Source organism: Geotrypetes seraphini, chromosome 3 (assembly GCF_902459505.1).
Source record: "Geotrypetes seraphini chromosome 3, aGeoSer1.1, whole genome shotgun sequence".
NCBI classification, from domain to species: domain Eukaryota; kingdom Metazoa; phylum Chordata; class Amphibia; order Gymnophiona; family Dermophiidae; genus Geotrypetes; species Geotrypetes seraphini.
The window spans coordinates 237,216,706-237,229,875 of NC_047086.1; the positions used below are offsets into that span (position 1 = coordinate 237,216,706).

At 39.7% G+C, this 13,170-nt stretch overlaps 1 protein-coding gene across 3 annotated transcripts in view; it reads right to left on the reverse strand.

Moving 5' to 3' along the window:
• The window catches only part of UTRN (utrophin), a 1,286,828-nt gene that overhangs the window by 350,099 nt on the left and 923,559 nt on the right, over nt 1–13,170 (reverse strand). For all 3 annotated transcript variants that reach the window (XM_033935605.1, XM_033935603.1, XM_033935604.1), the window contains one exon: nt 2,733–3,001. In XM_033935605.1, coding sequence (XP_033791496.1) covers nt 2,733–3,001 — 269 coding nt within the window. The remainder of the gene's footprint in view (nt 1–2,732; nt 3,002–13,170) is intronic.

The following is a 13,170-nucleotide window of genomic DNA, read 5'->3' on the forward strand; positions in this document are numbered from 1 at the left end:
ATTCAATTTTGCACACATCTTTACTGTAATGTGGCCTCCAGAACTGCACACAGTACTCCAGATGAGGTCTCACCATGGCCCTGTACAACGGCATTGTGACTTCAGGCTTTCGGCTGACGAAACTTCTATTGATACAACCCAATATCTGCCTTGCCTTAGATGAAGCCTTCTCCACTTGATTGGCAGTTTTCATGTCTGCACTGATGATTACTCCTAAATCTCGTTCTGCTGAAGTCCTAGTTAAAGTTTCTCCATTCAAGAAGTACGTCCTGCATGGATTTCCGCTTCCGAGGTGCATGACCTTACATTTCTTAGCATTGAAGCCTAGCTGCCAGGTTGAGGACCAACTTTCCAATGTAAGCAGGTCCTGCGCCATATAATTCTGTAAACTGCATTCACTTACTATATTACATTGTTTGGCGTCATCGGCGAATAGTGTTATTTTACCTTGAAGCCCTTGAGTCAGATCCCCTATGAATATGTTGAAAAGGAGTGGACCCAGGACCGAGCCCTGCAGCACTCCACTGATCACCTCCGATGTTTTAGAGAGGGTACCATTAACCACCACCCTCTGAAGTCTGCTACTATGTTACTGTGAATCAACAAACATTAACACATACTGGCTGATTTTCAGTCAGCGCTCAGCAGCATGCTGTCTGCCTGGCGCTCAGCCCAGATATTCAATGCTGGGCCGTTTCTGGCAACTGACATTGAATATTGGGGGTTATTTTGGCTGGTTCTAACTAACTCCCCCCTTTTACAAAACCACAAAAATGGGTTTTAGTGCTAGCTGGCGCGCTGCTCCCGACGCTCATAGAGTTCCTATGAGCGTCGGGATCAGTGCAGACCATTCAGCATGCCAGCCGGCGCTAAAAACTGCTTTAGTGGTCTTATAAAAGGGGGGGTTAATCAACTAAGTGAATATTCCACGCTGGCTGGTTAATTGGTGGCAAAGTTGGGCTACAATTTATGTGGTATGACTTGCCCACTGAACTTAGCTGGCCAGTGCTAAATATTTGCAGCTAGCCAGCTGATTAGTAGATAGCTAATAACTGTGAATATTCAACGGAGATAACCAGCTGTCTCCCACAGAATATTAGCAGTTAGCTGGCTAAACACTATTTAACAGGCCAGGAGCCGTTCCTGGCCTGTTAAATAGTGCTAAATATCGGGGGGAGATATTGTTTATTAAAAGTTCTATCTTATGCACTGGGACCTACTTATTAACAATGTGTGCTAATGCAGCAACACATTAATAAATCTAGCAGACAGCACACTATAACATAAAGGACTTAATTCCATAAACCTTTTTAGCTTTTAAATCATTTATTATCCATAGTTTGTGAACTAGCAATTTAGTACTATTTTATCTTCATTAAGAAGCTCATGCACATGAACCACATTTTTTAAATTCATACTACGAGAGGTCTGATTTGCTGATGCTGTTGCTGCCTTTAATCGTGGCAGCAAAGAAGTCCCCAAATGTGCAGCAGCAGTAAACAGTCAGTGCTGCCTGAAGCAAGGAATCTAAGCCAGGCTCTGATGCGTGCACTGTGTAACACATACCCTTGAAGCATGCAGCGTCCATTTGCTCAGTTGAAGATCTCTAGTCTTCTCAAAGGTATAGACAGGTATTTAGTTAGAATTCTGTGTGTGTGTGTGTGTGTGGGAGAGGGTTAATGCTATTTTTTTTTTTTATCAGTTAATACTAACAAGATACTATAGAAATAGAGAAAATCAACATGGGCTCAATCTTTCACCTAGAAATGCATAAAGGACAGTTCTATTGAACAAATCTGCAGCAAGGAGGCAAGAACCTTGCGTGGCCTTGGGTGGAAAGTGTTGTCAAATTTTGTAGCTTCTGATCAAGACTAGAGACTTAGGGCTCTCCTTTTATCAAGCTGCGGTAGGCGGTTAATGCGCGAAATACTGCGCATTCAACCGCCTGCCGCGCTAGTTGCTAACGCTTCCTTTGACGAGGCGTTAGTTTTTTGGTGTGCCACGGGGGTTAGCGCGTGATGAAATGTCCGACGTGCTAACTCCCGTAGCGCACCTTGATAAAAGAACTCTTAGGTTCTGGATTCAGGCAATGAAGAGCTGGTGGTCACCAGCAATGGAAGGCTCAACCCAAAGGGAAGATTGCCACTACAAGTGGAAAACTCTGTTATATCATCTCCTGAAGGGAATTGGGGGGGGGGGGGGGAGAATAGGCCATTTCCTATGTGGAACCTGCTGATTAACTCCTTGATACCCTCTACTGATGAAAACTATCATTTAAAAAACATGCTCAAAAATGTGAAAAAAGAAAAAAAGACTCTTTTACTCAGTTCCTTAATTCTTCGAAGTTCAATCTTGTAAAATATGACACATGTATAAGTTGTAAAATCAGCAGTTACACATTCTAAACACTAGCTGATGCTTCTCTTTCTTAGTTGTTTCTAAACTGGTTATTCTTGCTGCAATCAACAGTTGTATTTCCCATATTCTTACATAAGGTTCCACATTTAGCAAGTCTTTTTTAAATATACACAGTAAATTGGGGATGCCACCCAGATGTCCCAATTCCTACCTGGAAGCAATTTGCATAATTGGGTTTATAGGATACTTTACTAAGAATAAACTTAAGTATACAATGACATAAATTTGAGAAAACACCACCGGTAAAATGTTGGGATAAATTGCTGGTCGATAGGATGAAACAGACAACAACCACAAGTAATTGAAATGCTTACTGTTGACTTTTCAATTTGATCTTGTAGTGAGTGAATCAGCAAATCTCCCACTGCCTTCCAGCCATTGCACAAATTTTCAGCTTCTTTCAGGTCAACGTCAAGTTCATCCATAGCTGCTTGGAGATCCTTGAGCTTTTCCAGTGCTTTGTCTACTCGTTTCTGCCAGCTGTTAGACTGGGTGTTAAGACTCTCCCACTTCTCTTTAACTTCGGAAGACTGCTTGCGCATGGCTCTTGCAACTTTTTGGGCTTTCTCTTCTGGGGTCAGTTCTACAGTGACATAAAAGCACTCATTTTCAGTGAAAAATCATTTTCTCTCCCTTAGCTTGATTACTCTTCTTGACTAGCTACAAATGAAAAATGGACTCAAATGGTTTACATACACATTTGGTACAAGGCGACGGTACAGTGACCCACAATGGAATTAAGGTCGAGATCAATTTCAAAGAAGCAAATTATATTGAGAGACCCAATATGGCCTGTGCTTTTGCATATGGAATCTTTGAAATTATCTCCACCTTAGTTCAATTTGTGGGCCACTCCACAGGTTTCTTGTGCCTATTTTGATTGTGTTGATACTTCCCTCTGTGTTGCTTGCTTTGCATGTACCTTAATCTATGATATTAGCCCAGGTACAATCTGTAATTATAGGAAAATCTGTGCCAACAGTAAGAAATTAAGCCAAAGGGATATATGAAATATTAACATGAAATGGCCAAATGAAGAAAGGGGATTCACGTTTGCAGAGAACTGAGTATACTGTTTTACACCTACATTGTATAATGTGTTTGGATGAATGAAGTCCAAAAAACAATAAAATAGCTGTGTACAGGCAGTCCATTTTTAAAATTTGACTATGTCACCCATCTCCTCCGCAAAGCACATTGGCTAACTATTACTCATCGTCTCTCCTATAAAATACTCCTCCTCACTTTTAAAACAAAAAACTCTAACCAACCGGCGTTTATAGATAAACTTTTGATCCCTTATTCATCATCTAAGACCCTCCGATCAAATAATCAAAATTTACTCTCCATACCATCAATACGGGAACTATTTTACGATACTACTCACAAATCCATCTTTTCAGTTACCGCACCCTCTCTGTGGAATGCCCTCCCACGTTCGATTAGAGACGTTCAATTAGAGAACTCGCTTGAAAAATTTAAAGCCAAACTTAAAACTTCCCTCTTTAAAGATGCCTTTATTCTTTAGTATTAGCTTCAGCCTCTTAATTCCTTGATTCATGTGAAACTTTGAAACATCTAACACTTCTTTTGAAATGATTCCCTTCCTAATGTTTTTGCCACTCCCTATTTACCGTCCTTTTTTATTAATTTTACTTCGATATATTTTAAACAACCTTTCCTTCCCCTAATTTCCTTCCGTCTCATGTACGTTAATCCAGATTCATCTAGTTTTAATATTTGATAAAATATTGCTTTTATTTACCTATTTTAATTGTCCCTTACAATCTTTTTATATTGTACACCGTCTAGACATTTGTTTTGATAGACAGTATATCAAAAATAAAGAAACTTGAAACTCATTCTTAAGTTGAATTTGTATGTAACTCGGATCATGTGAGGCCCCTTCTTGAATTCCTTTCCATCTGTCACACTGTTTCCTCTCCACCACCACATTCAACATTTCTCCCTCTCATCTCTCTCTCTTCCCAAGGCATTTCTACCTCACTCCTTTCCTACCACCATGTCCAATGATTTTCTCTCTCTCTCCCTGTGCCCAACAATTCTCCCTTTCTTCATTTCCCCATGTGCACTCTCTCTTTCCCTCTCACTCAGATACTCTTGTCCACCAATTCTCCCTTTCTATTCCCTCCACCACCTCAGAATCTTTCCCTCACTCCCTCCATTATTCCAACCATTATTCCAACCTATGTCCCAAGTTAATGCTCCCCTCCCTCCCTCCATTCTGTGTCCCAAGTTCATGCCCCCTCCCTCCTTCCTTTATCCAAAGTTTGTGCTTTCTCCTTTCCATGTCCCAATGCACGTCCTCTCTCTCATGTCCCAAAGTGCCCCCCTTTCCCTCCCTCCATTCTGTGTTCCAAGTTTGTGCCTCCTTCCTACAGCTGATTTACCTGTTCTGGCCAGCTTCCTCCTCCTCTTTACAGACACACTTGTTTCTTAAAGCCATGAGCTGCGGTACCTAAATGTGGCCTGCGGCTGATCTGGAAGTCTTCCCTCTGATGTTGGAGGGAAAGCTTCTGGGTCAGCCACGGGCAGCATGTAGGAGCCGCTGCCCATGGCTTTGTGAAGAGAAACAAGTGTGGCTGGAAGGAGGAAGGGAGCTGGCCAGAACAGGTAAACACAAAAGGGAGGCATGGATTTGGGACACAGAATGGAGGGAGAGGGGTGCGTTGGGACACAGAAGAATTTGCAGAAAGTGTTACAGAATACAGCAGATCTTCATCTAATTTAGGCACGAGGGTTTATACCAGGTTTCTGTGGACGTAAATCCTCGCCTAAAGGTTAAGAGTAGGTCCCAGAGCTACACATTCCTCTTTAAATGGTGCCCAATTCAGAATAATATACACTACTAGGGAGTTAATGAGTCATATTCTGTGATGAATTACTATAAATACTTTATAATATCACAGCTCTAATTCGCATTTTACAAAACATTACATTAAAAACAAAATTGTCCTTACATATTCTGATTCAGTGTTCATAACACGCTGGAAAACCTCTTAGGGCCAGTATAAGACTAGCCGTATCTTCCCTGTACTCCTGCCTCAATTCAGAAAATGGCAGGGGGATTTTTCGCTATAAGAGTCCAGCGGAAAGAGTAAAGTCTGGTGCAAAAATGTGCAATTAGTGCAAAAAAGCAATGGTGCAAATAGTGCAATAAAGTGCCGAAGATCACATTTGTTCAATGCCTGGCCCCCCGACTTGAGTTTCGTGTTCTTCTTCAGGAGGGGTCTATGTTGAAAATAAAAACTAAGATTAAAAAGATTAATAAAACCATATCTAACTAAATATCTGAATCATACTAATACTGACATTTAATGGTACTTTCATCTAACGTTAGATTAGAATAAACATACCTACTTAGGCGAACTAAACCGGGGACGGCACCGGAACAGGAACAGACTGAGAAAGATTCATTACCCGGATATGTATATATACTCTCACCTGTTACAAGGCCCCACTGACAAAATAGGACCGGAAATGACGTTAAACCAGAGGATGCCACGCATTTATCATAAATTTGACCACTCTATCTCGGAATTTAAACCATTAGGTGATACGGTATTCCAATTGTAGATAAATCGTTGTTCTTTTTGCAGTAAAAGTCTACAAACGTCACCCTCATATTGCTTAATGTGAATTAACACTGTGTACTTAAGATCTTGTAAAGAATGATTTTTCATCAACCAATGGTCAACCAGGGGGGCGGATACTCTGCCTCTGCGGATATTGCTAAGATGTTCTATAATGCGTGTTTTGATTTTTGATAGACAAGCCATTGCTATGTATTATAAATTTGTTGAACGGGGTTATCCTGTCAGAATTATCAAACATGCGTGGAAGCGTGCCAAGAATTGTCATCGATCCTGGCTAATGCAGCCAGTGGTCAAGGACAACGAACGTCATACAGTTTGTGTGCTTCCCTATACCAATAATAGTAGTGCCATTAAGAAGATTATTTTAAAACACTGGCTCATAGTACAATACTATTCTTCATTGATTGAAAAACCAAAATTTGCTTTTACAAGAGATCGGAACCTGGGTGAAAAACTCAGATATAGGAGACTTAACTATTCCAGTCAGAATTTGTGTGCTCACCAACCATGTGAGCATTGCAGTACTTGCTGTCATGTGTGGCATCAACCTTTTATCATGATTCCAACATTACAGAGGAAAAGATTTCAACTTAACACTGGTACTGATTGTGAGTCCCAGGGGGTTGTGCATTGCGTGCTCTGCCCCTGTGGTTTATTGTATATTGGCCAAACCAGTAGAAAAATCAAAACACGCATTATAGAACATCTTAGCAATATCCGCAGAGGCAGAGTATCCGCCCCCCTGGTTGACCATTGGTTGATGAAAAATCATTCTTTACAAGATCTTAAGTACACAGTGTTAATTCACATTAAGCAATATGAGGGTGACGTTTGTAGACTTTTACTGCAAAAAGAACAACGATTTATCTACAATTGGAATACCGTATCACCTAATGGTTTAAATTCCGAGATAGAGTGGTCAAATTTATGATAAATGCGTGGTATCCTCTGGTTTAACGTCATTTCCGGTCCTATTTTGTCAATGGGGCCTTGTAACAGGTGAGATTATATATATGTATCCGGGTAATGAATCTTTCTCAGTCTTTTCCTGTTCCGGTGCCGTCCCCGGTTTAGTTCGCCTAAGTAGGTATGTTTATTCTAATCTAACGTTATATGAAAGTACCATTAAATGTCAGTATTAGTATGATTCAGATATTTAGTTAGATATGGTTTTATTAATCCTTTTAATCTTAGTTTTTATTTTCAACATAGACCCCTCCTGAAGAAGAACACAAAACTCGGGTCGGGGGGCCAGGCATTGAACAAATTGCACTAATTGCACATTTTTGCACCAGACTTTACTCTTTCCGCTGGACTCTTATAGCGAAAAATCCCCCTGCCATTTTCTGAATTGAGGCAGGAGTACAGGGAAGATACGGCTAGTCTTATACTGGCCCTAAGAGGTTTTCCAGCGTGTTATGAACACTGAATCAGAATATGTAAGGACAATTTTGTTTTTAATGTAATATTTTGTAAAATGCGAATTAGAGCTGTGATATAATAAAGTATTTGCCCAATTCAGAATGCCATACTAATTATTTTCAGTGCCACTTTTTCAGCACCTTGTAAAGAAATTGGCCCTACCCCTGAATTCTACTATATATGGTGCACAGAATTGTGTTTGGGTGCCCTCTCAATATGCATGCATAATTTAATCGAGTAACAAGCCAATTCATGCTAATTGAGAACTAATAATCAATTATAGGCTCTAATTGGCATTAATAATAATTTCTGTGCACATCTTGCTAGGCACTTTTCTATAAAGATGTGTGAGCCAAGAATTTGCATGCAGTGTTACAGAGTAAGGCAAATCCGCACCTAATTTATGCATGAAGATTCTACCAAGTTTCTGAGAGCTACATGCTATTCTTTACATGGCACCCAACTCGGCATATCATTTGAAGAAAAGCACTTAGCATTCATTTTTTTCTGTTCCAATTTTTCAGTGCGAAATATAGAATTTAGTACTACATGTGTGCATACATGGTGTGCAGAAACTTCATCACATGACACTATCACCACAGACATCATTATCTCCCAATACAAGCAAGAGCACAATTCAAATTCTACTGCCTACTATTTAAAACCATAAATGGAGACAGCCCAGCCTACCTAAACAACCGCCTAATCCAAACTACCTCAACTAGACACAGGAGAACTCACAAACCATCACGCATCCCCCAATCAGAAGCGTCAAAAGAAAAATAAAATTGTACGATGACCTTCTAGCCACACAAGCAGCAAAACTAGACTACCAACTCTCTCTTTTCTCTCCCCTCTATAGCGATTAACTTGTTCTATTGATCACTCTATCCTCAAAAATGGATTTCCTGTCCTATTAACCCTCTTTCTTCCTCCCCTCTTAAAGTCAATCAATTTGTACCTTTGCTTAATCTTTGTAAACCGCATAGAACTTCACGGTATTGCGGTATATAAGCTGTTATTATTATTATTATTTACTGACAATGACTCCAGACTACAAATCATTCAGAAAAGAAATAAAAACCATCCTATTCAAGACATCCTTGAAGCCAAACTAACACCGCAAAACTCATCCCAATTCTCGGAAGCAATTCGCTCTACTCTTCAATCCCTCTGGAAATGGCCAGATAACTTCTTTTGCAATCTGCCTTGAACCGCAAGGTATTGGTGGAATAAAAATCAGTAATGTAATGTAATTATCATGCAGTAATTGATGCTAAATGTATTCAATTCATATGTATGAAAAACATGTGGCAAATTAGGGGGGGAAGCATAGCAGAATACATCTGTGTCTGAACTTTTGCGCTTAAATATGAGTCTTGCCAAAACTTCTCACACATAAAATTTTCACAAGGCTCAAATAATAGCATTTTCATCATCTTAATTTGCAACTTTATCACGCAACACCTCACCCTCGCAAACGATTCGTCACACTACACAAGATGATTGCATTCAAATTTTATGTGTAGAAAACTTGCTGCAAATGTTAATCGTGGCTTCCTTGTGTGTATGTCCAAAGGATACTGGAAGAGTCAGCACACACTGGCATCTGTTCCTTTGCACCTAAATATGAGCCTTGCTAAACATATATACAACATACTTACCCCTAATTCTCTTTCCTATTTTATCTACACAGGTCTCCAAGATGATACCTCTTTCCATCCCCAACCCAAACTTACTCTGTGATGGAGTGTCACCACACCTGCATACATGGAATATACACGTGTACAATGACACTTTCTTCATAGCAGTTCTAGATTTGTGTGAAAGGCACACAGACACTCTTTTATAAAGTTATCTCCCCCCATCTCAAGCAGAGAATACTGCTTTGTCCACGGAAATGGCTTTGAAGCTTACCCTCTTAAATTTAATATCATTTTGAAAAACAAAATGAAGTACTGCAGAACCTAAGTTCACAGTCCTTCAAATGAAATTTCATGTCTGCTAGTTTGAAACAGAACCCTTAAGGTAGTTTTACACCTTATTGTATAAAGTATTTATTTTGTATTTAGAATACCTTTTGGTGGTTACAAATCAAATCTACAAAAATGTTCAGTATCGGTAATAAAAGAAAATGTTTTAGGCAATTCAATTGGCAGCAAAAGCTCTGAGGATCCTTTTTCATTCTAATTTTCATGTCCTTGTAGAAGCAATAATGGCTTAGCTGCTTCTGAAAAAAACCTGCTGAGTCACTCTTATCATCATGAATCTAAAATAAATGGGACAGTGGATCCAAAACCTCATATGGTTGTCATAAGAAAAAGTAATATAAATACTTCATGAACAGTAGATTCATATTTAGCAATTCAAAGATTATAGAGAAAGAGACCACGATATAAGATGTACATTGTGTTACAAAAATTTTTGGATGATAAAACGATATTCATGGGGGAAAAAAACCCATACACAAAACAAAAAGTAGGCAGACAGGTACAGTACAGTCTCGATTATCTGACTTTCACTAATCTGGCCATCTGGCATATCTAGTACAGAGGAAAGTTTTACACCTGGGATTGGGACCCTGCTTTCACTGCAAAACAGCACCATTATGTTTATTATGTTTCAATGCTCCAGTCATGCTTTAGTGGGAGTGTGTGGCAAAGTGATTAGAGTTACAGCCGCAGCACCTTGAGGTTGTGGGTTCAAATCCCACACTGCTCCTTGTGACCCTGGGCAAGTCACTTAATCCCCCATTGCCTCAGGTACATTAATCTGGTTTTTCCACTTCATGTTCCGATTCAATGTAAACCACTTAGGCTATAAATACTAAAACTAACTAAATAAGTTATAACTGGAGAATCACAGCGCTGGGTCTTCCTGAGAATGAGCAAAAAAGGAAACTCTGGAAAAAAAGAGATCTGTTTAAAATACACAAAGAAAGTCAACAACCTTGATAAAGCAGCTCCTAGATAATTAGAACAGGGGAGAATTCATTAGATGTCACTGCCCTGGTTCTCTTCAGCATTTTATTGCCTAGATTAATTATTTTACATTTGACTGTACTAAATCAACAAAAAAGCCAACTGAAGGAAATCTAAATGGCCCATACAATTTCCATTAAAATGAGGTTGGTGCAATATACATCTATAAGCATAAAACTGTTCTAAATGCATTCTTTTGTTATTTTTCTAACTACAATTACTTTGCAAACACTCTACTCCATTGGCCAATACAGTACACACCTAGCAGGTAAAAAAAAGAAGCATGGATGTTACTCGTACAAAAGAAGAAAAGGCTTTTCTGTACCCTTTTTTAGGCTAGGAAAACTTAGGCATGGTAGTTTTTCTGCCTATGCCAACTGTACTTAAGTTTAAGCCCTTTTTAGAAGACTTGGTCTTGATAGTTTCTCCTTGAAAATTAGCTACAAGTATATGAATTTTTCTGGATAAGCAGACTAGTAAAAAAAAAAAAAAACTGCCACTGTAAGGGCAAAGAATTGTGATTGATATGGTAATCTGCTTGGATATGTGGAAATAAAGGTCAACAACTATGTTGTAGGTGATACCTTTTATTTTATTCATCAAATCGCTAAGACTAGAACACAAGTCGATGGAACCTAATGAATCTTTGACAAGCTTTCAAGAGTTATCCTCTCTGACTTGATGAAAGTTTGTCAAAGATTCATTTAGTCAGTCCAATAAAAAGGTTTCATCTTCAATTTGGTTGCTGACCTTTATTTTCCCTGTAAGGCAGTGGTCTCAAACTCAAATCCTTTGCAGGGCCACATTTTGGATTTGTTGGTACTTGGAGGGCCTCAGAAAAAATAGTTAATGTCTTATTAAAGAAATGACAGTTTTGCATGAGGTAAAAACTCTTTATAGTTTATAAATCTTTCCTTTTGGCTAAGTCTTAATAATAATATTGTCATTTATAGCTAAAGAGACATATGATCAAGAAACTGTTTTATTTTACTTTTGTGATTATGGTAAAAATATCAAGGGCCTCAAAATAGTACCTGGCGGGCCGCATGTGGCCCCCGGGCCACGAGTTTGAGACCACTGCTGTAAGGTGTTATTCTAGAACAAGGCACCTAGGCAGGATAGCTACTTAGATATACATATTGCAATGATTGTATAAGCCTGTAGGGGTCCTTTAAAAGTTACCACAGTTAAAATAGGTGCATGTGGTTAGATTTAGTTGTTTATTCGGGGGTGTCCAACCTTGGCCCTCGCCAGATAGCATTTTCAGGACTTCTTCAAAGAATATGCATGAGATCTATTTGCATACAGTGGGGGGCAGCACATGAAAATAGATCTCATGCATATTCACTGGTGAAATCCTGACAACCCTACTGGACTATAACCCCGAGGACTGCGGTTGGCTACTCCTACTTAACAGGTATATGCATCAGCACAGAGGTATATACACTTCCCCCTCCGTATTCGTGGGGGTTAGGGTCAGAGCCGACACACGAATATTGAATATTCGCAAATAACTTGTGGGCTGGCTCTGACCCACCCCTGCCTCCCTCCCACCTCCCTCCCGGCATCCCAGACCTTACCTGGTGTTCTAGCGGGTTTTCGGGACAGGAGCGACCTTCCTAAGCTCCTGCCCCGAGCAGATCACTCATAGCAGATGGCTGCCGTGAGTTCCCGTAGTCTCTTGAGACTACGATGGGAACTCCTCGCAGCCATCTGCTATGAGTGATCTGCACGGGGCAGGAGCGTAGGAAGATCGTTCCTGCCCCAAAAGCCCGCTAGACCACCTGGTAAGGTCTGGGATGCCGGGAGGGAGGTGGGGAAAGGTCCAGAATGCAGCTTTATTTTTTTTAACAAAAATCGCAAATAATCGAATCCGCGGATACTGAAACCGCAGATTCGGAGGGCTCACTGTACAGTGTTTTGCAACAGATGCTGGTACTAATCCAGCCCTAAATCTACCTAGTCAGCCCCACAAGAATACCTACACATAAGCCTGATTTTAAACAAGGTGCCTATGTGAAGTCCAAGAAGGCATCTATTTTAAAGCTATTTTATAAAGACAACCTAGGTACCAATTTGCTTTTATAAAATAGATTCCCAGGATCAGCTCCCAGACGGAAAATCTGGTAACCCTAGTGGGAACCATTAGACGACTTGGCATGGAATAACCCTTAAATGAGCACATGTACTCCATGAATGTATCTGTATTCTTTATAGAAATGAGATGTACATCCCATCTCTGCCCCCCCAAAATGGCATGCTTCATCTTGTCACATGTGTAAACAGTCTTTACAAAAGGCCTTTTCCTACCTGTAAAACCAACTTTATACATGGATAAAGCTTTAAAAATGTACTCCCATATTATACAAAAGTACACAATGGGGCCTTTTTAAAAAAAGCTTAGCATTTGTTAACGAACTTAGCGCATGTTAAACGCTAAGAAGCCCACAAGTGTAGAATGGGCAACTTAGCAGTTATTATTCCATTAGTACACACTACGCTTTAGTAAAAACGTCCCTATATACTGTAATTCTAGCGTATTCTTTTGTGTCTGCATACCACAGTGCAATTTTATAAGAGAATAATTATGAACGTGGAAAGTAGAGACTGACAAATTGCTTTTTTTCAGTTTCACCTGAAACTGTCACTGAAGCTAACAGAAAGCTTTTGGCCAAAAGTTATCTGGTTTCGGCTGAAACTGAAACCTCAAATTTGGTTGTGCAAAAGTAAAC